The 25,584-nt window shown below is 49.7% G+C and overlaps 2 protein-coding genes across 3 annotated transcripts in view; one reads left to right on the forward strand and one right to left on the reverse strand.

Annotated features, from left to right (window-relative positions):
- Nr3c2 (nuclear receptor subfamily 3, group C, member 2) overlaps nucleotides 1–4,557 on the forward strand; it is a 229,836-nt gene extending 225,279 nt beyond the window's left edge. For both annotated transcript variants that reach the window (XM_013029492.1, XM_013029493.1), the window contains exon 8: nucleotides 4,280–4,557. In XM_013029492.1, coding sequence (XP_012884946.1) covers nucleotides 4,280–4,435 — 156 coding nt within the window. In that variant the 3' untranslated portion in view covers nucleotides 4,436–4,557. The remainder of the gene's footprint in view (nucleotides 1–4,279) is intronic.
- Nucleotides 4,558–10,725: 6,168 nt separating this feature from the next.
- Nucleotides 10,726–25,584, reverse strand: part of Arhgap10 (Rho GTPase activating protein 10) — a 206,891-nt gene continuing 192,032 nt past the window's right edge. Inside the window, exons 23-25 of the mRNA XM_013029496.1 lie at nucleotides 16,033–16,185; nucleotides 15,065–15,156; nucleotides 10,726–11,250 (exon numbers count right to left, since the gene is read on the reverse strand). Of these exons, the coding sequence (XP_012884950.1) occupies nucleotides 11,162–11,250; nucleotides 15,065–15,156; nucleotides 16,033–16,185 (334 nt within the window). The 3' untranslated portion in view covers nucleotides 10,726–11,161. The remainder of the gene's footprint in view (nucleotides 11,251–15,064; nucleotides 15,157–16,032; nucleotides 16,186–25,584) is intronic.

Here is a 25,584-nt window from a genome sequence, read left to right on the forward strand (position 1 = left end):
GAGTACACCCAACGCGTCCCTGTGCGAGTACACCCAATGCGTCCCTGTGTGAGTACACCCAATGCGTCCCTGTGTGAGTACACCCAATGTGTCCCTGTGTGAGTACACCCAACAGGTCCCTGTGTGAGTACACCCAATGCGTCCCTGTGCGAGTACACCCAACAGGTCCCTGTGTGAGTACACCCAACGTGTCCCTGTGTGAGTACACCCAATGCGTCCCTGTGTGAGTACACCCAATGCGTCCCTGTGCGAGTACACCCAACACGTCCCTGTGTGAGTACACCCAAAGCGTCCCTGTGTGAGTACACCCAATGCGTCCCTGTGTGAGTACACCCAATGCATCCCTGTGTGAGTACACCCAATGCGTCCCTGTGTGAGTACACCCAATGCGTCCCTGTGTGAGTACACCCAATGCGTCCCTGTGTGAGTACACCCAATGTGTCCCTGTGTGAGTACACCCAATGCGTCCCTGTGTGAGTACAACCAATGCGTCCCTGTGTGAGTACACCCAATGTGTCCCTGTGCGAGTACACCCAATGTGTCCCTGTGCGAGTACACCCAATGCGTCCCTGTGTGAGTACACCCAATGCGTCCTTGTGCGAGTACACCCAACACATCCCTGTGTGAGTACACCCAATGGGTCCCTGTGTGAGTACACCCAATGCGTCCTTGTGCGAGTACACCCAATGCGTCCCTGTGTGAGTACACCCAACACATCCCTGTGTGAGTACACCCAACACATCCCTGTGCGAGTACACCCAATGCATCCCTGTGCGAGTACATCCAACGCGTCCCTGTGTGAGTACACCCAACGCGTCCCTGTGTGAGTACACCCAACACATCCCTGTGTGAGTACACCCAACACATCCCTGTGTGAGTACACCCAATGCGTCCTTGTGTGAGTACACCCAATGCGTCCCTGTGTGAGTACACCCAATGCGTCCCTGTGTGGCGTCCCTGTGTGAGTACACCCAACGCGTCCCTGTGTGAGTACACCCAACACGTCCCTGTGTGAGTACACCCAACACATCCCTGTGTGAGTACACCCAATGCGTCCCTGTGTGAGTACACCCAACGGGTCCCTGTGTGAGTACATCCAACACGTTCCCTATGTGAGTACACCCAACGCATCCCTGTGTGAGTACACCCAACAGGTCCCTGTGCGAGTACACCCAACAGATCCCTGTGTGAGTACACCCAACAGGTCCCTGTGTGAGTACACCCAATAGGTCCCTGTGCGAGTACACCCAACAGGTCCCTGTGCGAATATACCCAACAAGTCCTTGTACGAGTACACCATTTGCAGATTGTTTGTTAGGTGGGTCTGGAGAGGGGGGTTCCAGGTGCAAACCACCAGACTCAACTGTGCATTGGTAACGTTTTGCCCAGGCAGGTCCTGAGCCGTGATCTCCGTATCTCCTACGCTCAAGTAGCAGGGATTGCAGGTGTGCACCGCCATGCCTAGTGAGAGCAGAAAAGAAAATACCAAGACGTGGTCTCCCTTTCCTGAATTTATTAGGATTAGATGTGTGTCTATTATATGGTGTGTTTTAAAGATGGTTCCATGCACAGATGGTAAGAATGCTATTCTTCAGGTGTTGGGTGGAATATTCTGTCAATGTCTTTTAGGTCCATTTGATCTATACTATATTTAGCTCTGATGATTTTCTGTTCATTGTTGTGTTTGGATGATTTGTTGGTTTATGAGGGTGTGGGGTGTTGAAATCCAGTTCTATGGCTCTTCCATCTCTCTTCAAGTCTGTTTGTTTGTCCAAATTGGGTGTTCCCACACTTAGATGCATATAGATGTATGACTAGTCTGTCTCTTATTGAATTACTGCTTTATATGCTTTTATGTTTTCACATAGATTGCCTTTTTTTTTTCTTTTTTTTTTTTTTTTGGTCATTTGTAGGGCTTGAACTCAGGCCCTGGGTGCTGACCCTGAGCTGCTTTGTGTTCAAAGCTAGTGCTCTACCACTTGAGCCACAGCACCACTTGTGGTTTGTGAGTGGTTTATTGGAGATCAGAGTCTCATAGGGACTTTCCTGGCTGGCTTCAAACCAAGATCGTCTGACCTCAGCCTCCTGAGTAGCTAGGATTACAAGCCTGAACCACTGGTGCCCGGCCAGTTTTTATCTTAAACTCTATTTTGTCAGATATAAATATAGCGACTCCTACTTTTTCCAGGTTTCTGTTTGCTTGGAATATGACTTTCGATCCTTTCAATTCTGTGGTGTGCACATCATGTACTAGCATCTGACTTCTGTAGGAATAGGAAGAATTCGATTTTGTTGACTTTCCTTGTTGCTTTGAATTTTCTTTGTTCTTCCTGTCTTTTTCTTCTTTGTGACTTAATGGTTGTTGTATTAACAATGTGTGGCTGTCTTCTGTTTCTCTTTTGTGTCCCTACTCTTCTAGTGCTAGCTATACTCTGTCTGCTTCCCTGCCGGTCAGGATGTGAGATTCCTGTAAGCATCTTTTGTAAGGTTGGTCTGATGATTGTGAGATCCATGTGTTGGTTTTCTTGAAATGAGAGTCTTGTTGGGCATAGTAGGAATTTGGTTGGCAGTTATTTTTCGGGATTGGTCCGATTTCCTCTAGGACACGGGGTTTCCATGGGACATCTGGTGTTAACTTTATGGCGGTATTATTATGATGGAGACTGGTCCTATTTTCAGACAGATACTTAAATTCCTTCTTTGTCCTGTAGTTTTGACTGGTTGATACAATACCCTAAGGTGAAGATCTTTTCTGCTCTTTTCACTGAATAGGCCTTCACTAACCACCACTGCTGCCTCCTCCTTCTCTTCTTCCTCCTCTTCCTCCTCCTCCCTTTTAACTGCAAGCATTCAAAAATCCAGTTTGTTCTTTTAGTTTTCTTTTATTTTTATCCATATTCCACAACACCTGCCTCAAGTTCATACATTTTCTTCCACTTGACAATGTCATTGAGATTTTTTTTAACTCTTATCTCTTCAGTTAGATTATTGATCTGTTAATTCCCTAGGTTTGGTTGGTATGCTTGCTGCTAAATCTCATTCATATACTGCATTTCATTTAACCGTTGCTTTCAGATCTCATTGAGCTTTTTGGTAATCAGTGTTTTGCAGTTGAATTTAAATTTCAGCTATTTGTATTTCTTTGGGATCTATTGCTAGAGAGTAACTATGGTCTTTTGAATGCATTGAAAGTACCTTGGTTTATCCTATTTCTTACACCCCGTGTTGCTACGAGTATATTTGATAAAGGGAGGGTCTACTATCTATCACTTTTCTTGGCAGTACTAGAATTTGAACTGAGGACTCCATGTTTGCCAGCCGGCATTCTACTCCTTGAGCCAGCCCTCCAGCTCTGTCACTTGAATGGGGTGGCCCGTACGCAGCTCTCTCCTGAAGATGGGCCTCGGCCCTCCGTGGGCTTTGCAGCCTTGGCTTTGGTTCTAGCCGGGCACCGAGCTCTGCCAGAGCTTCCGTGGCGGTGATGAACGAGCCTGGGCCCCAGCACGAACACCGCAGTCGGCAGCTGCTGCTCCCTCTGCCCTCCGAGCAGCAGAGCTTCTCCAGAGCAAGGCTGTGTTCACGCTCCACGCTGTTATCCGAGTGAGCACAAGCCAGGGCACAAGCATCCACACACACATACACACACGCACGCGCGCGCACACACACACACACACACCCCACTATCTGTGAGGGGCCGGGCAGACCCCAGGGCATTTGGTTTCTTCTCTTTCTAGGCTATCGTTCCTCGTCTGTGAACCTTCCCAGGTTCTGGCCTCTGTCTTGGGCAGCTGTCTGAATCTCTCTCTTGCTGGTTTAGTGTCCGCCCCAGGGCTGTCCACCTCAACGCGGAGCTCCGCTAACCTGTTACCCGCTCTTCTCCGTGGAGGAGGAAGCCATCCTAGCTTGAACTTTTCACAGGCTGACGCAGGCAGGCCTCTGGATGGATCTGCTTGGGTTCCATCTAGTCAGGGTCTCAAGGTGGCGCCCTGGAGTTAAGCCGGGAGGGAGAGGGCAGGGCAGGCATGGGCGGTTAACAGGCCTGGGAGCCAGTAGCTCTGCACGTTGGGCCCAGGGCCTGCGTGGGGCACGGGGTTCTCTAGCAGTGAATGTCTCCGATGGCTGTGGAGTGAGCAGGGCCATCAGCAGCTCCTGTAGCCTTAGGTTAGGGGTGGCCTCGAGATGGGGGGCAGGGGAAGCTCCGAGCCAGCTCCCGTTTGTGTGGGGACCAGTGGGAGCAAAGGCCCAGGTCACATCCCTTGCCTGTGTCTGTGCCTTGCAGCTGGTGAGTGACCTGCTGGAGTTCTGCTTCTACACCTTCCGAGAGTCGCAGGCGCTGAGGGTGGAGTTCCCGGCCATGCTGGTGGAGATCATCAGCGACCAGCTGCCCAAGGTGGAGTCCGGGAATGCCAGGGCACTCTACTTCCACCGGAAGTGAGGAAGACGTCTGACCAGAAGAGCTTTGCCTTAAGTCTCCCCGTGTTGTTCCATACCCATGAAGGACCCAAGAAATCATTTTCGTGTGTGTGCCGGTACTGGGACTTGAACTCGGGGCCTGTGTGCTTGCCCTGAGCTTTTTGTTGTTGTTGTTTTCTCAAGTCTTGCACTCTACCACTTGAGCCACAGCTCCACTTCTGGCTTTTTGGTGGTTTTTGGAGATAAAAAGAGTCTCACAGAACTTTTCCTGCCCGGGCTGGCTTTGAACCTCGATCCTCAGAGCTCAGCCTCCTGAGTAGCTAGGATTATAGGTGTGAGCTACCGGCACCTGGCCAAGAAATCATGTTTTTTTTTAACATGATGGTTGATTCAGCCTTGTTATCAGATTCTCAAGTTTCAAATCACGTCGGGGGTGGTGTCATGGATGCGGGAGAGCTGAGCAGTCTCAAAGTTCTTCCCTCTCCGTCCCCCAACGCTTAGAAACACGTTCTTGTTCCTCTGGATGAAAAGCCATATCTAGTCAATAACTCTCTGATTTTGATATTTTAACAGACGGAAGTTTTAACTATGCCATGTAGTTTCTGATATCGTTCGCTTGTTTTAAAAGGGTTCAAGGACTAATGGACTTTTTCAAAGCTTACCCTTGGTTTGCACATAAAACGTGTAGTCAATATGGGGCATTAATATTCTTTCGTTATTTAAAAAAAACACAAAAAGAAAAAAATATATACAGATTCCTGTTGCGTAATAACAGAACACGTGACGCAGTCTGGGCATGTCCCTGGGCTCCACACCCGCCGCTCTGGTTCCAGTCCATTTATTATTTAATTAGAATGGATAAGATGTTAAAGACAAATCCTTGGTTTCAATTTCTAGTATCTATTGTGTTGGCTTTATGAATAATTTTTTTGCCGTCTTTTGCTGTGCTGTACATTACTGTATGTATAAATCGTGAAGGACCTGAAATTAGCTATAAAGAACTTTTGTAAATGAGACACATACGAAACAAAAATCTTTAATGGTTAATAGGATGAATGGGAAAGTATTTTTGAAAGAATTCTATTTTGCTGGAGACTATTTAAGTACTATCTTTGTCTAAACAAGGTAAAACTTTTTTTTGTAAAGTGAAATGTTCTGCATGCATAATGAGCTGTTTACAGTGTATTTAAGAAAGGGAAAAGCTGTGCCTTTTTTAGCTTCATCTCTGACTTACCATTTTACAGTCTCTGTTGTAAATAACCACACTGAAACCTCTTCGGTTGTCTTTAAGCCTTTCTACTTCTTTCTGTACTTCGTTTTGTTCTCGGTCTCCTTCTTGGGGTGCACGGAGGTCCTAGCCCATATGTCAGCTCCCGCCTCACCCGACTTCCACAGGGGGGGACCACCCAGCGCCCCATGGTGGCAGAGGCTCCCGCAGGTGTCTCTGGACAGTGCCCTGGGCCGGAAGATCGGGCAGTGCTGCAGCTTTCCAGAAGCTTCTCTGTCTCTCTCCCTCTTTCCACAAGAAGCAGAATCTGCTCTCCCAGGGGGAGGCCGGAAGCTCCGCTCCTTCCATTTTCAGAAAGCCCAACCTGCCCCTTTGGGGAGAAAAGCAAATTCCATGCGCTCTGCTGTCTGTCTGTGGCGGGGTGGGGCAGCCTCCTGCGCTGTGGGCTGGCAGAGCCGCAGGGAGGTACGTCTAGCTGGGTTAGTCGGAGTGGGGAGGAGACCAGATCACTAGAGGGTTTTTAGATTTTTTTTTAAGGTAGGTTTTAAAAAAGAAATTTTATACATAAACCGTTTTGGAGAAAAACAAAAACACTACAGATGATCGAAGCAAGACAGTGGCACTAATTTTTTTTTAAATTCACAAATCCGTTTGGCACTGATGTAATTTATGAGGTTCTTCCCGCCCCCTATTCTCCCCCAAATCACAACGCTGTGTATCTTTGGGGAAACTTCCCAGTGATTGCACTAAATGAACTACTTTGAATAGAGGCCAAATTAATCTTTTTAAAGCGGTGGTGATAACCATCCGATGCTCAGTGAAATCACATTATTTTCCAATAGCTAAAAGCTGTAGCTCAAGCTGGAGGCCGGGCAGGCAGCAGTCTGGGAACCCCACTCTCCAGGGTTCCCCTGCCAGCCACGTGACCTTGTCTTTCAAAAGACACCTGCGAAAAGTTGCACTCAGAGGGAGGAGCTTTTCTGACATAATTTGCAACTTTCCCGATTTTAGTTTCTAGGCAGATCTTTCCGCGCAGTCCACTTCCAGCACAGCTATTTGAAAACTACGATCGGAAGCCACAGACCCACCATCTGCAGACCGAGAGGCTCTGGAAGACAGAAACGGCCAGGAAAGCAGCTTCGAGTTCAGATGTTTATGAAATTGGGATTTCTGCGTCACCGGGTTCGAGATGGAGGCCGTCTGCGTCCGTTCCTGGCATTAAGGAAGTGACTGGTTCTTCATGTGTGTGTCTCGGCAACTTTGCTTGATGAAACAGCAAAGCCATATTTGAAATTTCACTGTTCAATGCCTGTCCCAGTCCAAACCTGTCTGTCTGCTCTTATTTTTGTACCATATTGCTCTTTAAAAAAAAAAAAGGAAAATACCTTGGTTTGGTACAATTCATAATTCACCAAAACTTCTTCATATAATTAAAAAAGAAACACTAAACTAGTTTAAAATGAAGCAATTTATATCTTTATGCAAAAACATGTCTGTCTTTGCAAAGGACTGTAAGCAGATCACAATAAATCCTTTACTTTCATCGCCGGTTGTTTGGGAAGCAGTTCATTTGCAGGTGCGCAGGTACCGGCGCCATGCCAGTGCTGCTGCTTTCTGCCCACGGCAGATGGGGCACAGGCTTGGCGTGCAGAAAGAGCCTTGCGCGGGAGGCCGGCCTGGGCCTCCTCACTTCTGCCTACTCTGCTATTCCACTTCTCCGCGGAGCCCTGTGTTAATGAGCGCATCTACACACGCACTGCCTCCACCGTCCACACACACAGGCTCATTCCACACCGAGCAGCACATGAGTGCACGCCCAATGCCCATCTGACTCCTCAGTGCTTCCCCATGTGTGCTCAGCCCCCCAGCAGCCTGGGAGTCCCACTCCATAAGCTTCTCCCCTTGACTCTGCTCAGAAACATGGACATGAAAGAATGCTAGCCATGACCAGCATCCCGTGGTTTGTGGGTGTGTGAGGAACAGTGCCCCAGCTGCCGGGCTGGTGCCTTTACTTGGCTTTTCTACTCAAGGGCTGGTGTTCAGCTTCACCTCTGACCTTTTGCTGGTGAATTGGAGAGAAGCCTTTCTTGCTGGGAGTTGGTTTTGAATAACGATCCTCAGCTCTCAGCCTCCTGAGTAGCTAGGGGGTGACAGCATGAGGCCCTGGTGCCCGACAGCCAGTTCATTTTAAAATACAGAACCTTTATTTCCCACTACATCAACCCAAATACACGTGTCATTTAACAGGGGAGCAGTGAAACGACTTGCTTGCAGGAAAACTTTTCCATCAACAAAGTCAATTCTTGAACACAGCAGCTGTAACTCTAAAACCCAGCAGAGCCATGAACACAGGGCAGGAAAAGACTGGGTTGGATTTTTTTTTTCCTATCTTGTAAAACATTTGTAAGTGAGAGCACATTGATATTTACAGAATTTATGAAACCACCTGTTCAGAGAGAGGGTTTTTGCCGAGAGCTCCTCACTTGCAACCCAAAAGAATCCTGGCTCTGGTGGACGCTGGCGAGCTCTCCTGGGTCAGCTCAACTGTTATTTCATGTTAAGAATTTATCTTACGTGCTCCCAGGCCCAAAGAATCCACATTTAGGAACCATTAGCACTGCTCTGCCGGCTGAGAGCACCACAGCCGTAAAACCAACCTCCTGTTGTGTGTACAAGGCTCTCGTTCCCTTCTGCATGTTCACTGCAAATAGAAGATGCTGTCCCTTTACGCAAACGTCAGTGCTAACATACTTAAGAAAAATACGCTGTGCGAGGATGCACAGACTGAACGACTTGATTGAAAGCATCTCGGGGCCCTTGAAGTGAAAGCCACCTGGTGGTTAGGGCGGCATTTTTCTCAGCAGTTAAAACAGTGTCATTCCAACTAATGTTGGGTAAAGCATCCTCAGCCATAATCTCAGTATTCACCAAGGCTGTCCAAAGCAAAGCGAAGTGTGTGGCCAAGTAGTAGGCTGTTAGCGCCTCAGTCCGCAATTTGGTTATTTAGCTCCTCCATTGGGAGTCAGTGAGTTGGCTCGTAGTGGCCTTCCGATCCTGGCCAGGCTGTGGCAGAGCTGGACTTGTTCGTGTGTCTGGCCCTGCTCCGTGTAGACTCTCATCCTCCAGCTAGCCAGCCTGGGCACAGGCAGGGCTCTGAGAAGACACTGGGAGTCCAACACCTCCCATTCCTCTGGTTGCATCAAGCTTGCTTCTGGCGGGTCAGGTGCAATCAGCGAGGGCTCTTTATAAAAGAACATGGATCTAGGGTGGGGTGAAAGCTTGGAGTCGCCAATCCACCTGCCCTACCAGTCAGTCCCATCCTCATCTGGACAATACGTGTTGCTAGGAGCATGACTTGCAAGTTTCTCCCGTAGTCTGATACACCTGTGGCTCTTCGTGTTCTCAGCCACCTGATTTTGACCCAGCTGCTCCTACTCTGCCTCAAGTATTTGCACAGGTGCTAAATGCCAGCCATTAAGCACACTCCACGCCGGACTCTCTGCTTCTATTCAACTCCAAACCTCTGGAGTGAATTGCTTTTGTAGGTGATGATTTATTCTACCAAAGGTGACAGGAAGAGCCGGACTTGGTGACTTCAAGCATTCATGGTCGTAAAGCACACTGGGGAATGGCACACCTCGCTGTGAACCCGGGGTACCTTAAATGAGCAGATCGTGTCTTGTGGCATGTCGAATGTCCCCTGGGGCATACCAGTTAGGCATTCTGCTGGGGACACGGTCAGTGCCGAGCCCGCAACGCCTGTCCACCAGTGCCTGTTCCTGCACACGACTTCATACAAGTAGCCAAACATGGAGGCTCTTCTCAGCAGCCACGTTTCTCTTCTACACCCCTTCGGCAGCCAAGTAGGACAGGACATGACCGTTCAGAACACAGGGTGCTGCCCAATCTCTGAGGACAAGCTGCTCAGATTCGGGTCTCAGGGCTGCTCGCTGTAGCACGGGCTGGGCTTTGGAAAGGCACCATCTGACAGAGACCTGAGGCAGAGTGAACTCTTGTGGTCAAGACTGAGAGAGAACGGTAGAGAACAAGGTCCCTGATCTTGACATAACCTAGGTAGCGCCTCTCAAACCACCTGCAAAGAGTGTCACCGGCAGCCACAGCCCAAACCTTTGCACACAAGTCTTTGGGGGGAATTATCAGATTCAAAGCAGAACTCCAGACTTGACACCCCGATGCAGACCACATGAGGTAACAGACCACATGAGGTAAGCTGTCACCTGAGGTGACATCAGAAGAGATGGTGACACACCTTCCTTCTGATTCTTTAAAAAAAAAGTGTGGACACCAAGGCTGGAAGTCAGGGCACTGTGCTCGTGCTTGGCTTTTTCACTCATGGCTGGCACACTACTATTTGAGCCATGCCTCTGGTTACAGCTTTTTCTTGGTCTTGAATTTGTCTGTTGTAGTTGGTGTTGAACCTCAAGTCCTCCGATGCCAGTCTCTTGAGTAGCTAGGATTCTGGACATGAGCTACTGGCTCTGGGCCTTGGGTAATTCTCGCACGATGACAGGTTCAGGACACGTGGCCACCCCCTGGCACAGGGCTGGCTGCAGCATGGTGAGGCCTACAGCACTGAGCTCTGCATAAAGGGAAGGCCTGGCTGAGGCTGCTCAGCCCGAGCTGATCAAGATGCCGAGGGGAAAGAGGGCTGCCACCTGGGGATGCATGGAAGGTCTGGGGTCCCGAGCCGCTGGCCTCTGCCCTCCTAAAGCTGAGCCTCATCCGATGAGGCTGGTGGTTGGGAGGGAGCTACTGAGCAAGCTGGCCGCGAGGTCTGGTGGGCACACAGACAGCTCATGTCTGAACCACCCCAGCTCCAGTCCTGCTCATTCTGGGGAGGGGAAGGCCGGGGGAGGCAGCAGCAGCCTCTCAGGATTCCACCATGAGTGGGGACAGGGCCAAGCCCCAGCAGGTGCCCTGTCCTGTGGTAGACAGGATAGCCATCCGGCGACTGCATGATACCACTCGAGCACCATGGCTTTCCACCCAGGGGCTGCCAAATCACCCGAGTGACAGGCTTGTGAATTCCACCATGCTCCCCTCCACATCAGGCCAGATCAGACTAGTAGTAAATAACGTTTTATTTCCTGTACACAGGGCTAACAGCACACAGGTGGGGAGCACCGACCAGAAGCTGCTATAAATAGGCGAGAGGTGCCCAGGAGGCTGGTCAGGGGGAGCAGGCCTGGAAAAGCCCCCTGGGCCTGCTGGGCTGCGCCCTGCGCCCTGCCCAGGGCGGGGCAGAGGGGAGGCTCCTCCGTGGGCCTGGGACCCCACCCCCGCCCCGTCGGGGACACGGCAGGGCTGCCTTCCCTCCGATGCTGTGGCGCCCGGATAACTCAAAATCACCAGTCCTGACGCGGCTGCCCAGTGCACCGTCCACTCTGCCGAGCCGCCCGGCCCTGGGGTGCCAGCGGTGACCCCAGACTCCGGAGTGTGGATGTGGCGTGTGGGGGGTGGGTGCCGGGATCGGTGGAGGGGCGGGGGAGGGGCCCGGAGCTACAGCAGCTTGACATAGTTCTGTGGAATGAGCCCCCTCTTGCCGTTCAGCGTCCCTTCCAGCCAGCCCGGCTCCCGGGAGGTTTGCACTGCAAAGGAACAGAAACTGCTTTTACCAGGAGGGACAAGGGCCCAGGGGGCGTGGCCAGTGGAGGGCGTGGTCTTTGGTGGGCGGGACACATGGGGGGCATGGCCAGTGACTATGGAGCATGGGGGCGTGGCCAGAGGGTGGGTGGGACATGAGGGCATGGCCAGTTGAGGGTGTGGTCTCTGGTGGGCGGGACGCATGGGCGTGGTTGGTTGGTGGGCGTGGCCAGTGGGGCGTGTGACTTCCAGTCAGTGCTCTGACCATCCATAGCTGGCCTGGCCAGCACAGCGCCCACCTGTCTTCTCCGCACACTGAACTGTCTCTGCCCCGTTTCCATTTCTGGCCCCTTCTAAGGCACTATGCAAAGCTGCCTGGTGAACTTTCTAGAATGCACCTAACACATCATTCCCTGTTTCAAGCCAAACCCAAGCTTCCTGCCGGTCCTGGTGTTCGGGGTGTGCTCTCAGCTCCAGCGGTCTTCTCATAGCTGGGACGTAGGACCTGAAACCAGGCCTGGTGGAGGTCAGCAGGCCCTGTCTCCCCACTGACGTTGCCTCGTCCAGGAGATCGGCTTATGGTTAAAGTCCATGTCCCAAATACCCGTACTGATTGTTGCTTTCTGAGTTAACTACGATCACATGGTGTACACAAGAGCTGTCTGGCATCTGACATTTCTAAGATTCCCCCCATGTTGGGAACAGATCTCAACACTGCTGGGCTGTGAGATCAACTTCCCCGAACAGTACCAAGCTAATTTTTAGAGTAGTCTACATATTTGAAGGAGCAATTTGGTTCATGTTTGCTCCCATACTAAGGGAGCCTCATGTCCCAGGTGCGGCTAACACACAGCCTGAGCCTGCGGGAGCAGCTGCACCCCAACCGTGGCTGCGTCGCACAAGCCAGCAGCCCTTGGTATGCAGCCACTTCCTCCTTGCCCAGAGGGTCTGTCAGCTGCACAGCCCCCAGTAAAATGAGTTTCTAGGGTCCCCAGGCCCAGTGAAAAGGGTCTCTGGCAGGGACAGGAGCATCCGCTGCCCTGAGCCCACACAAACATGGCCCTCCCTGGTGAAGAATGAGGGCATCCCTCTCCCAGAACGACAGGAACAAATCTGCGGCTAGAAGCTCAAGTCAAGTGAAGGCTGGCACACAGGGAGGGCACGGAGCATGGACGGCCCACTGAGCGCCCCGTCCTTCCAGATGCTCTGGTTTCTAACTGCGGTGCACATCCCAAACCACATAACTACCGACAGTGCAGCCTCAGGGTCACTCTGACCTGGCTCCAGCCTTCTCCAAAGGCCACTGAAAGTCATAGGCTGGTTTCCTTTGTCGCACTGCAGGATCATGTGAGAATGCCAATTCCACATGAGATTCCAAATGGCTAAGTGACCGCAGGAAAAATGCCTTGGGTGTTTTAGGGACACCGACTCACTGCTGCTCTTCAGAAAGGGCGTGTTCCTGGAGACAAGCCTGCAGGCTGAGCTGTAAATAGTGGCCTCTTGGAGCCCTGCCCAGATCCACAGAAGCTGAGGTCGTATGACCTGCCTGCTGTCTTGCTCCACATCAGGCTTCAGGAGGGAAGACCCCCCCACAGCCATCCAAGGGCGGCCATCGGTAGACATGCGCATGCTTTGGAGCTAGCTGAGATCAAGCATGCGCAGAAAGTGAAATGCCCACCTATGTGGGTAGGGAAGTGCTGTCAGATCAGCAACGAGGCATGTGTGAATGACAGGGTCTTGGGGGAGGGACTAAGGCCCTGTAGAGACACGCTGGTTGCCCAGCTAGCAAGTCTAGACACAGCTGGACACCAGCACCACAGGCTGAAAATGTAAGGCTCATCGTGGCACAATGGCCACCCATGGGTCCCACACAGCTCAAAGCGGCGCGCTCCAGCAGCCCCTCAGGCCAGCCTGGCACAACATCAGTGTGGCAGACATCCTTATAGACTGGAACGAAAGGCCTGGTACATACAGAACCCCAGAACTCTGCCCAGGGCGCTCAGAAAGGGAGGAGCCATGGTCTGATCTCAGTGTTGGCGATGAATGGTCTGGCATTTGCCTTCAGAACCACATGAAGTAAGACCTGGCAAGTCTGACACACGTGTGTTTATGTGACTTACACACGCACATGTGTGTCACTACTTGTCTTTCAGGAAGCCATCCAGGGACCTAAGAGCTAGAGAAGTTGAGCCCTGGGAGCGGACACTCCCAGCGGCCCCCTTTTCTCCCGCAGACTCGGGTTTGGTTTAGGCACAGACTTCATTCCTCCGGCTCCATACCCCGGCATGCGTTCTCACCAATCGAAGGGCTGGCCAGCAATGAGTTTAAAGCGAGCATTTCAACCAGTTCTGACCAGTGAGACACGGGAGCTGAGGAACTTGGACAAAAGTTCCAGTTCTAGAAACTTTCTCATTACAGAAGAGGAGCGCGGGGTGAGAGCTCCCTTCGCTGGAGCTGAGTGTGGGGAGGAGCTGCGGCCACCATCTGTCCCCAGCACCAGCCAGGGTCCAAGACCGCATGGAATACATTGATCTTTGGTGACAGTTTTAGTTAATCAGCCCCGGAGTGGCTCATTTCAATGGATTATCACGTAAGCCCATTTCAGGCTGAAAGAGCCAATTGAGTCCACTTTTGTTACTTGCATCCTTTATGCTACGCCTCTACCCAGGTAATTATCTCACCAATACTACACAAGGATGTCAGAGGTTCAGTCACACAAAGTAAAAAATTACCCCCATTCCTTGCACAGGAGCATTTTAACATGCGCGTCTGAGCGCTCCTTCTGCCATCCGCCGCGCTGCTGTAGAACGGGCCTCCAGCAGGCTCTGCGCGGCCGCGGTGGCTGGACGATGACATGAGGACAGAGGAACGGTCCTGCCAATGCTCCAAAAGCAAAATTGCTCTCCCAAGTATCATTCTGTTGTGTGCACTGTGGTGTTGTTGCTTGTTTTCTCACGCTGGCAGCACAAATCACACACACACACACACACACACACACACACACACACACACACCCCTATTCTAAGGCAGTAAGTCACTCACTGAGACACAGTCCTCAGCTAAGCTGCGTGGATGCCAGGCTCCCATTCTGCCCCGGGTTGCTACATTCTGGGGCTGATCAGCCGTGCCCTCCTCCAGCCCAGCACCCCGCTTCCCCAGAACTCTTTTGGGGAGCTCCACCCACACACCCCATCACTGTTGCCACAGCAACTGGTGAATTTCATAATGAGCAGGTCTAGGGAGGGAAGAAAGGGGGGGGTCACACAGACAAAACCACAGGGCAATGTGTGGAACATGCAGTCAGGCCGAGGTCCTCAAGGCCCACGTGTGAACATTAAAGCACTCAAATGAAAACCCCCGCCATGTTTCCAGTCAATGCCCACACACAGAGAGTCACGCCCAGCTCCAGTCCACAGGTAGCGGGCGTGGGGCGAGGGTGTGAAGGGAGCGCGTGGCCGTGGGGCTCCGCTGTGGGGACAGCGACAGTGACCTGAGCGCCGGAGGGGTTCCGTGAGGGTCTCAGGAGAAGCGAGAATAGAGAAGCTGTGAAGGAGAGCTAGCTTCTCAACTCCGAGCAGTCCAAGCAAATACTTCCCAACAACCCGGCACCGTGGGGCTCTGGGAGCCTCAAAGGGGGCAGCTCTCGGTCCCCAGGGTACCCCAGCACAGACACGACCAGTGCCCACATGCAGGGACATCGCCACAAGGCGATGGGCAGTGATGACGTCCCAGCACAGCCACCAGCCGTGACTGTGTCCCCTGTGGATGTGACACATCCCGGTGTCACCACACAGCACCACAAAGCTCCCACACACTCACCGTCCTCGAAGATGGCTCCTATTTCAAACGACAGCTCCGAGCTGTGCTCCGCTTCGCAGGGGTACACGGCGCGGGCCTTCCGACTAAGAATGCTGCAGGGCGAAGGGCGAAGCAAGGCTTGAAGGAAACTGCAACGTCTGGCAGCGTGAATCCCACCCACTTCTCACGCCTCGCCTGTGTCAGCAGCAGGGCAAACTCCTCGGGAGAAGGGCACCCCACGTCAGGGCAGAGAGCACCCCCTTTCACGGGAGTCAGAACCACCTCCGCCCACATCCTGGCCGGTAAGTCTGCTGATGGCCACACCCTCTGCCCTCTACAGATCTTCTGCTCAGTAAGTGGCCGCAAGCGTTCATGTTCCCCGTGCCCAGGCTGCCTTCCTTCAATACAAAGAAGGTGTTCTATATGCACCGACAAAACGTTTTTCCAAAGTAACCAAGTCGATAACTGCACAGTCGCAGAAGAAGTAGCGGGTTCTGTGGGACTCGGCTGAGACCCGCCCCCGTGACACACACAGCAGTCCACGCTGCGGGTCTCTGGACTCCACGTCTGCAGATTCAACCGACACTGGAGTGGAAATATTCCAGTCCAAACTGCATCTGATTATCCAAGGTGTCCTGGCGTGTTTCCCACCCTCAAGACAGTGTAACAACTGTTTTACACGGTGTTAAATATTAGGTTAGCTAGACATGACTGATACCATTGTGGGTTCTATGCAAGTGTTCCGCTGTTTTATAGAAGGGATGGGACAGAAGGCGGACTGGCTTATAACTACATTATGACTGGCTTTTTACAAGTACACTTATTAGTGTATATTATTGCACCAAGTAAAGGGTTTCACTGCAGTGTCTCTAAACACTTATACTCACATACACACACTGATCTTACACCCACTTCTCTGCTGTCAGTGTGTACAGCCTCTCTCTGTGTGTGCCATGATCACCATCCACATCCTGCTCCACGCCACGTACCTTTCAGGAAGCTTGTCCACAAGAGAGGCAGCAGGAGAGATGGGGAAAGACGCGGACCGGGGTGAGGGAGGAGTCACAGCGGCGTTGGTGCCTGGCGTGCTCTGAGACTGCTGGTTAAGCCACTGGACCATCGACGGCCGGGTCTGGCTTAGCCTAAGGAGGAAGTTTGAAGGACAGGATGAACAGGACAAGATCACAGAACACCACGTGCTCCATAGCCGACTCTTCTGGCCAGAGTGCAGCTTCCGTTGCTCCAGACCAGCGCAGTCCTCTCCGAACCCTCCCAAAGTGAGTCACCGCCCCACACCACACATACGATTTTACTTCTCCAGGTTGGTGGAGAATGCAATCTTATCTATCTGAGTAAGTGCAAAACACAGTGGCTACAACTTTCTAAGATACAGGTGTTCTTTGACTTACAATGGGAGTTGCAGTCCGATAAACCCATGGTTAAGTCGAAAATACTGTGAAGAGTGTACCTCACCTCCTGAAGATCCTAGCTGAACAACACTCCGCAGCACAGCACACCAGCCGTCCCCGCTCGTTCCCAGGTGGCTGATGGGAGGCTGGCTCTTAAATTACCTCCCACCAGGCTAAAATCAAGATGCAAAGCCTGGTCTCTACCAAAAGTAAAAATGTGTACCCTTCATCAAGTCCAAAACGCCTAACTGGAACCTCCCTAAGTTGGGGGCCTCTCTGCATCCATTTCTTCTGTCCATAGGAAAAGTTAACCCCACAGCCTGTAGATGTCAAAGATCAAGACATATTAGTTTAACATTAAAAGCTCTTTCATCTGATCGCATATGTTTGAAAATGCAGGGGGAAAAAATGTCTCTAAGAAGCAAGATTGCTATAGGAAGGGCAAATGAGTTTTTTTTTTTGGGGGGGGGGGAAGAAGTCCATGGACATCAAAGATTTGTAGTGACCTGAGCATTCCTTCATAGTTTCAATTTCTGAACAGCTGACAAGGTCAGTGGACCTGCAGACTCTGGAGGAGATGTGAAGCACACACATCTGCATCAATCTGGATTATTCAATTACCTTCCGACTATGATATTCCAAATTCCTTTAAAAGCACATGTTGAAAGCTCATTTCTTTCCATTATTTTCCTAGCCCAGAGCTACTCTACACACTAGGCGGGTGATCTAGCACCCTGCCACATGCAACCTCTCCATTCAATATTTCAACACATGGATATTCACATACCAACTGTCTCCACCCTCGATTCACTCTATCCAGCCCAAACCAGTCTCCACGAGCATCGTTCTTATTACTCCACAGTCCTCTGCACTGTCCTCGACCCTTCTGTCCCAGACCCAATACCACAACTTCCCAGGTGCACCTCAAAATAGCACCCAAGCTCCGGTTCTCTGCCTCCATTCCCTTGGTGTCTAGGCTCTGGCCAGCACCCAGTTCCCTGCTCCAGGTGTGAGGCTGGCTATCTAATCTGCCTCCCCAGGAGCCCGCGCTCCTCCAGCAGCCCACCAGAGAAGGCACCGCTGCCCAGCACCTCCCTCTCTGCATGGCCATTCTCTGTTCTTCCAGGCTGCCCACTGTTTAGTCTGCTCAGGAGGCCATAGACCTGCTCTGGGAGGGCAGGCTACAATCTGTTCATCTCTTAGGGTACCAACTGCTTCTCTTGGTGGCAAGATAAGGTCTTTAATCCTTTTTAAATACTTTACAAAGCCACAGGAAGGGCAACCAAGGTAACGTGTATAAATCAGGTACATGAAATTCTCCATTACTGAACCGGTAGATATTTCACAGCGCAGGCTTTCTACATTATCATCAGAACAGGAGGGAGGGGTTGGGATTACAAAATATTGTTCTCTGAAGAACTTATTTACAACTCCCCTATGTAGCCATTCATTTGGAAGGCACAGAACCTCTTTCACCCTGGAGCAAGAGGCCTATAAATCTAGAGACAATCTGAATCACCAGCTATGAAAGTGACTCTTCAGCAGAAAATGAACCTTTGAGGGTGTCTGTGGAATCAGAAAGGGAAAGAGAGGAAGGATCAGTTAAGCTCTGACAGGGAATTTAAGGGCACAGTTAGCCAAACAATTGCCATTTAATCTCCAGCAATTATTCAAGGTGTGGGGAGGGCGGGCAGTGGGGATGGTGGACGGTGGGCTGTGGTATCACACCCCATCCAGTCTGCCTGGTCATAAACAGCCGCTAGATTAAATGGTGACCATATATCCACTCAGAGGGAGGACAGCTGCAGGGTGAAGACAAACAATGTGACTAAATGTATAGGCCTTAAAAATAAAGCTCATAAATCATATTGCTATTCTACACTTAATCTTCCATTTTTCTTAAAAAAAAAAAAAAGACCTGTGTTTTGCTGGGGTTTTTTTGGTTGAGGAAGGGTGGAAAATACTCCTTGCTCTTGGAAAGGAAATTACTGAAACAGCAAATGCAAAAGGAAAGAATCTATTGCTTAGTTAGGTTTTCTTCATCTTGTCCTAAATTCAAAACGAGCAAGTCTGACCCAAGGTCAGGGTGGTGCCATTTGCCTATTTCCCTCCCGTGTTCTTCCTGCAGCTGCTTAGCACGTGTGTTACGCGATTGTGTACACGCTGTTTCATGCAGACAACCTTTCACACACACAGCACTTAGGTTTACACTGTTGTGTCTGTGTTCCTGGGTTTTCCTCAGCTGGACATTTGTTTACTATTTACAGTCCCAAATGGACACAAACTTGGTGAGCTGTAATATGCCTAAGTGGCCGCAAAACACAAGTCTTGAAACAGTGGGTGGAGGTGAAGCCTATGACAGGAGAAATGGAAGGTCTGAGAAAGGCAACTGTGCTGGAAATGTGGCTTAGGAGAAGGCATTTTGCTCTTGTCTCATCTCTGGGAAAGAATGTGAGGGAGGCGGGAAATGGGTGAATGAATGTATTTACATCCCACACAACCAGGTTCACGTCTGACAGTGGAGGGAAGAAGTTGGTACAGTTCACAGCTAGCTCACTAAGACACTGTCCAACTGTGTGTGTGTGTGTGTGTGGTGTATGTGTTATGTGTGAGTGTGTGTGTGTGTGTGTGGTGTATGTGTTATGTGTGAGTGTGTGTGTGTGTGGTGTATGTGTTATGTGTGAGTGTGTGTGTGTGTGTGTGGTGTATGTGTTATGTGTGAGTGTGTGTGTGTGTGTGGTGTATGTGTTATGTGTGAGTGTGTGTGTGTGTGTGGTGTATGTGTTATGTGTGAGTGTGTGTGTGTGTGTGTGTGTGTTGGACTTGGGAGCTTGACCTCAGGGCCTAGGCACTTTCTTTGAGCTTTGTTGCTCAGGGCTAGCACTTTAGCACGTGTGCCACAGCTCCCCTTCCAAAATGAACTGGAGATGAGATGATCCTCCAATCTCAGCCTCCCGAGTAGCTAGGAAGGATGGGTATGAGCCACTAGTGCCTGGCTGTCCAATTTTTTTTGAAAGCAAACGAATGTAGATATGAGCTTTATTATAAAATATCTCCTCTTGCTTTCCAGGTTAATTTTTTTCCTGCTTTTCTAAGTTACTATTTTTGTAAAGGATCAAAAAATTTATTTTAGAAATTTAATTATTTTATAAAACATCATGCCAACACTGTGTCAAAAAAATATTAGAATATTAGCATACATACGTTGCATAATCTTGCACAAACTGGTTCACTGAGATCACCTTTCAGAGAATTTCTGGTATTCTATTTCCCATTTTTAATTTACAACATTTTTGAACTTGGGCACCAGCAGCTTCCACCTATAATCCTAGCTACTCAAGAGACTGAAATCTGAGGTTCATGGTTCAAAGCCAGACTGGGCAGATAAATCTAAGAAATGCATCTTCAATAGACCAGCAAAAAAAAAAAAAAAAACCACCTGAAAATGGAGGTGGAGCTCAAGTGGTAGAGTGGTGCCAGCTATGAACAAAAGGCTTGTGTCAGCTCCCAGTCTGGCAATCCATGTAGGGGGAGGCAGGAGAAGGGGAGAGAGAGAGAGAGAATTTTTTTTGGGGGGGGGTCCGGTCATGGGGCCTGAACTCTGGGCCTGGGCGCTGTCCCTCAGCGCTTCAGCTCAAGGCTAGTGCTCTACCACCTGAGCCACAGTGCCACTTCCAGCTTTTTTCTTTTTTGCTTATGTGGTGCTGAGGAATTGAACCCAGGGCCTCAGGCATGCAAGGCAAGCACTCTACCACTGAGCCACCTTCCCAGCCCCTGAGAATATTTTTTTTTTAATCAAAGGAAACAACAAGACTTTCAGAATAGCAATCTTTCTCAACTTGGGCTTCAGGACAACCTGGGCTCTTGGGTATCTGTGTGCCTAATGAATTAACCATCCCCCTCCTGGTCGAGACGCGTCTGTGTCTGTGTGTCAGGAGGCTGTTCTCTCTGGGTTCCTCATACTCTCTCCCATCTATTGAACAAGTGGCTCTGTTCTAGACTCTTCTGGAGAGTACCTGTAGGTCAAATGGCCTTGGAAGGCAGAGATTACATTTTTCTGCTAATAACTAAAATTCTCTTTTAAGTAACTATTCAAAGAGGTTACAGTTCCATAACCCAGATTGTGAGTAGAATGCACCTTATACACCCCTTCCATTGTTTTCCCTCCCTTCTAATTACATAGTTGAATTTTTACATAATGTTCATTGATTAAAATGACTATATTTGCTCACCCTTCCTCCCTCCATTTATGAGTATCACTTCCTGGTATTCATTTTGTTAAACAGTTGGTTAGTTGTTCAGAGGAGTTACACCATCAACATCTTCCCATAAGTAGACCATCCTTTAGTCAGTTTCTGTCTATATGCATAAAACCTTGTATATGTTATCACATATGGTTGTATTTTAGATCTAGCTTCCACATATGAGAGAAAACATGCACTGTTTGTTTCTCTGAGTCTGACTTATTTCACCGGGCATAATTCTTTCTAGGACCATTCATTTCCCTAAAAACAACATCCTATTCTTTCCATTGTTATGTGTATACCACATCTACTTGACCCACTCAGCCTTTGTAGGGCATCTGAGCTGTTTCCATAACGTGGCTATTGTGGGGAGTGCAGCAATGAACATGGATGTGCTAGTGTCTTTATCTTATCCCCACTTGTAAGACAGAGATGGTTTTTACTTATGAGAAAAGATTTGCGTCTTAAAAGGTTTGGGATTCTCTCCTGTACTACATCACACAGCACCTTTTGGGAAAGGAGACATTGAGAATTCGGGACAGAAAATACTGTGACTCCTGAGGACTGGCGCTGACGTGGTTGGCGAGCAGTGCTTTGACGCTGGCTGGGAATTCTGTGTCTTTTTCCCACATTCCGAAGCCCCTGGGGTGGGGGGAGAGGCAATAGCAGTCAGGCAGGGTAAAATTTCATATCCTTCCCCATTCTTGACAGAATCTTCTTTGGGAGCACCAAGGAAATAGTTCCTCGGGTGGTTTTGGTGTCTGCTGTGGCTCAAAGGAAAAGCCACCTAGAAGCTGTTGGGGTGCCGTGAATGGGAAGCCCGGTGCGTTTGACAGAGCATGATGAAATATGTCTCTACCACTTCTCAAGTTTCAATTAAAAAAAAAGCTATTTTCCACCTCCCATGGCCCTTTTAACCAAGGACTTTTGATTGGTGAAACTGGTCTAAGTACAAAGTACCAATCCTATTTAATAATGAGCTACTGACTGGTTACAAAATGTACCTAAGTGCCCACAAGTTTCTCGAAAGCAAAGTTGTGGTTTATAAAAATGGAGGAAAGAGTCAGCCCTTCCTGAAAAGCTCTGAAGCCACAGTCACCATAATGGGAATAAATTAAAGAGAACTACTGAAATACGCCCATTATCTTCCCAATGTAACACACTCAGCTGAAACAGTCTTCAGTAGCAGGACTTGTGCATTTTCAGCGCAAAGAGACAACATCACACCAGCCTACCCTGAGCAGAACTGTGCCCTTTCCAAAGAGGAAAATAGAAACACGGGTGTTTCACTAAAAACACATGTAAATTTCAAACTGCTAACCCAGAAACACAATCCTGCAAATACACAAAGTGTCTGCCTGGCTATTCTCAGGGCAAGACGTTTCCATGAGAACCCGGGGCATTGTGGGGGTGAATTTGGGGAGAGACAGTAAAAGGCTGGGGGAGGAGAACACACACACACACACACACACATGTGCGCCCACACGCACACAAACACACACGGGGGGCGGGGGGAGGAAATTTGCCTATCAAGAGAATCAACATTCTTGCCAACACTTTAGAGGAAGAGCCTATAGATTTCCTAGTGTTGAAAATTACAGGGCTGGGAAGGTGGTTCAGTGGTAGAGTGCTTGCCTTGCATGCTCGAGGCCCTGGGTTCGATTCCTCAGCACAACATAAGCAAAAAGACCAAAGCCAGAAGTGGTGCTGTGGCTCAAGTGGTAGAGCGCTAGCCTTGAGCTGAAGAGCTGAGGGACCGCGTCCAAGGCCCAGAGTTCAGGCCCCATGACTGGACCCAAAAGAAAAAAAGAAAATTACACACACACACACACACACAGAGAAAACAAAGCAATGGCTGTATGGGTATACTTTACTGTTTATTTTTATAGGATGTAACAGATCAGCAGTCCAGGCTACTTCTGATTCAAACTGTGATCCATCTTTTCCAGCACCACACTCTGTGCTCCGTGCATATGAAACACTCTGGCGTCAGAAGAGTACAAACACTGGAGAAAGGCGAGGGGAGCTAGCAACGTGGATGTCGAGAACTCGCCCGGGCTGCAGAGAACTGCTGCATCTAGCAAGCATTTCTGGTGTGGCACGGAAGGTCAGCTTTGGGCAGAGCCTCACTCCAGGCTCCAAATGCAGCTTAAAATTCAAAATGGCAAAGCAGGGAAAAGAGTGCCGAGCAAGGCCTACTTATCTGGAATGAATAATCCCCCAAATACCAAGATACTTGGCTCTTTTCTGTACCAGAATCAAATCAAATGTCTGCACTGGAACAAAAGACCTTAAAACTTCATTCTGCAAGGTCTCCCAGAGCAGAATGTCACATTCACACCATCGTCTTTTCATGCCAATCCGGGAAACATATAGGGTAAGTCTAGAACAGCTGTCCTGGGCAAAGTGTCTGACAATGTCAATAAGCACAGAAGGAAATGGCATAGGTGTGTATTCTGTGGACGTTTCTGCTCGAATAAAGGCCAGTTGTTCCACAGGAAGCACAGCAGGACAGAAAAGCAAACTCCTGAGACAGGTGAGTCTCCATAATCCACAGGCTAAGAGGAGGCCTTAGTGCGCGCGCGCACACACACACGTAGCTCTACCTTCATCCAACCATCACCAGACAAGCTGTCTGGAAGGAGTGCCCGTGCCCAGCTGATGTGGCTTTCCCCAGCATCCTCTTCACCGCCGCACACCGGGGATTGTAAGAGATTCACCTGTGCACTCTCCCGCACTGCACTAAGTCCCTTGACCTCGCTTGAGGCCGTGCGGGGGGAGAGCCAGGGCGTGGGTAACCCAGCACAGAGCTCACACCCTCGAGTCTCCAGTGGCTCAACAGAACAGGCACAGAATGGCCAGAGAGGTGAGCACTGAGAAGCCCGGGAGGAAGGCAGGACCGCGTGCCAGAGGCAAGAACGGGCTATGAGAAACCGTCATCACACAAGAGGAAGTGCATCAATCCCACCGCCGCACAGCTCCAAAGCCAGCCGTGCCATTGGCTGGCTGTGCATCCTCTACACCATCCTCTTCTTAGGCTGCTGCTTCTGCTGCTGCTTTTTTTGAGGAAAAGGTCCTACTTTCTAGCTGCATCTCTGGGGGCCGGTACACAGCAGGCGTACTGGTCAGCACCTGAGTCCACCACAACTGAACCTAGGCCTAACTTAAGCTCTCCTCAGGCAAAAGGAAAGAGGGTAACTTTACAGGCTGGGCCACTGTGGGGTTTAAATGAGGTAGCAGGCACAAAGCTTGCAGCAGTAACTGGAGACTAGGAGGCATCCAATCAACAGAGCGGGGTCATTAGCTCTCTTTCTGAATCTCTGGTTCTAAACCATCACAGACGAAGCAGTCTCTCACCCACAGACAGCAAGTAAGTTATGCTGAAGAGGAAATATTTCAAAGATACTAAGTGGATCTCACCATTTGCAAAAGTAAAACAAGGGTTGTCAAATGCAATATGGCAGCCTGGACTGAACAGTGAAAGAGCACTTGAGGGTAAACTGGTAAAGCCTTTATCAAGTCTGCAATTCAAACAAAACAACAGCAACAATAACAATAAATAACACCAAAGGTACCAGGGTTCTAAAATGTTTCTAGCTGGGGGCTGGCGGCTCACACCCGTCATTCTAGCTACTCAGGAGGCTGACATCTGAGGATCATGGTTCAAAGCCAGCTCAGACAGGAAAATCTATGGGACTCTTTCTACTTAACCACCAGAAAACCAGAAGTGGAGCTATGTCTCAAAGTGGTAGAGCACTAGCCTTGAGCAAAAGAGCTCAGGGACAGTACCCAGGCCCTGAGTTCAAGCCCCACAACCAACAACAACAGAAATAGTTTCTAGGAGACATAGGTCAGTGAAGTGTTTGAAGGAACTCCGTACTGTCTTTATAACTGCATTCTACATCAGAAATAACAATAAAAATACTATTATTGCCAGTAGTGAGCTTGAACTCAGGACCTCATACTCTAAGCTGTTTTGCTCACAGTTGGTGCTCTACCTTTTGATCCATGCTTCTGGTCCATCATTTTGTCTGTTAATTGGAGATGAAGTCTTATAGATTTTTCTGCCCACATGCCTAACAGCATCTAAAATCCGTAAGGGAAACTTTTGATTGGCTCAGTGGCAAGAAAAGATGCATAAAAATGCACTTATACATCACCCATAATACCTACTAAACAGCACTCAGTGTCACATGTCACGTTCCTGAAACTGGATTCTAAGAAATGTAGGCTTCACCAAGCACTTAAGTTTGGATTATGGATTAGCTGGAAGTCTACAGTCACAACATTCAGCTTTTCAAGCCAAGCCCCAAGGTCTCTAGAAACTACAATTCTTCCATCATTACAGGATAAAAGCAACCATGGACAAAACAGGATTGAGTTAGCTATATTCCAATAAAACTTTATTTACAAAGAGACAGGCCGGTGTGGGCCACAGCTGTTCATCCTGGAATTAGCTAAGATCCACAGGCCTGAGAAGGCCCGGCTTCCCCTCCTCTGTCTGCCCTGGCTTGGGGCTGGCCTGCAAACCCCCGGTGCTCTGCGCCATCAAAAGCCTCTTAAGACTGCAGGAGGGAGGCAGCCGGTCCACTGAGCTGCACTTAAAAGCAGTGCCTTGCTCGCTCCTGATCACAGAATATGACTTGTGTGGGCAGAGAAAGGAAGCCAGGCTCTGAAGACATCCCCAGACCTTCGAGAAGCATGACGGCCACACACACACTCGAGTCTTTGACCTGGGACATGCTGAGGCTGCTGACTGCAGTTCCTCCTTTAGCAAGGTAGGTCACCGCCATCTCATTCTCTGACGCCTTCCACAGTTCACTCTCAGGGCAAGCGTTCTTGGTTTTTCTTTAAAAGATCTTAGAATGACATCTCTGACCAATCTTCC

This window comes from Dipodomys ordii, unplaced genomic scaffold (genome assembly GCF_000151885.1).
Source record: "Dipodomys ordii isolate 6190 unplaced genomic scaffold, Dord_2.0 Scaffold119, whole genome shotgun sequence".
NCBI lineage: Eukaryota > Metazoa > Chordata > Mammalia > Rodentia > Heteromyidae > Dipodomys > Dipodomys ordii.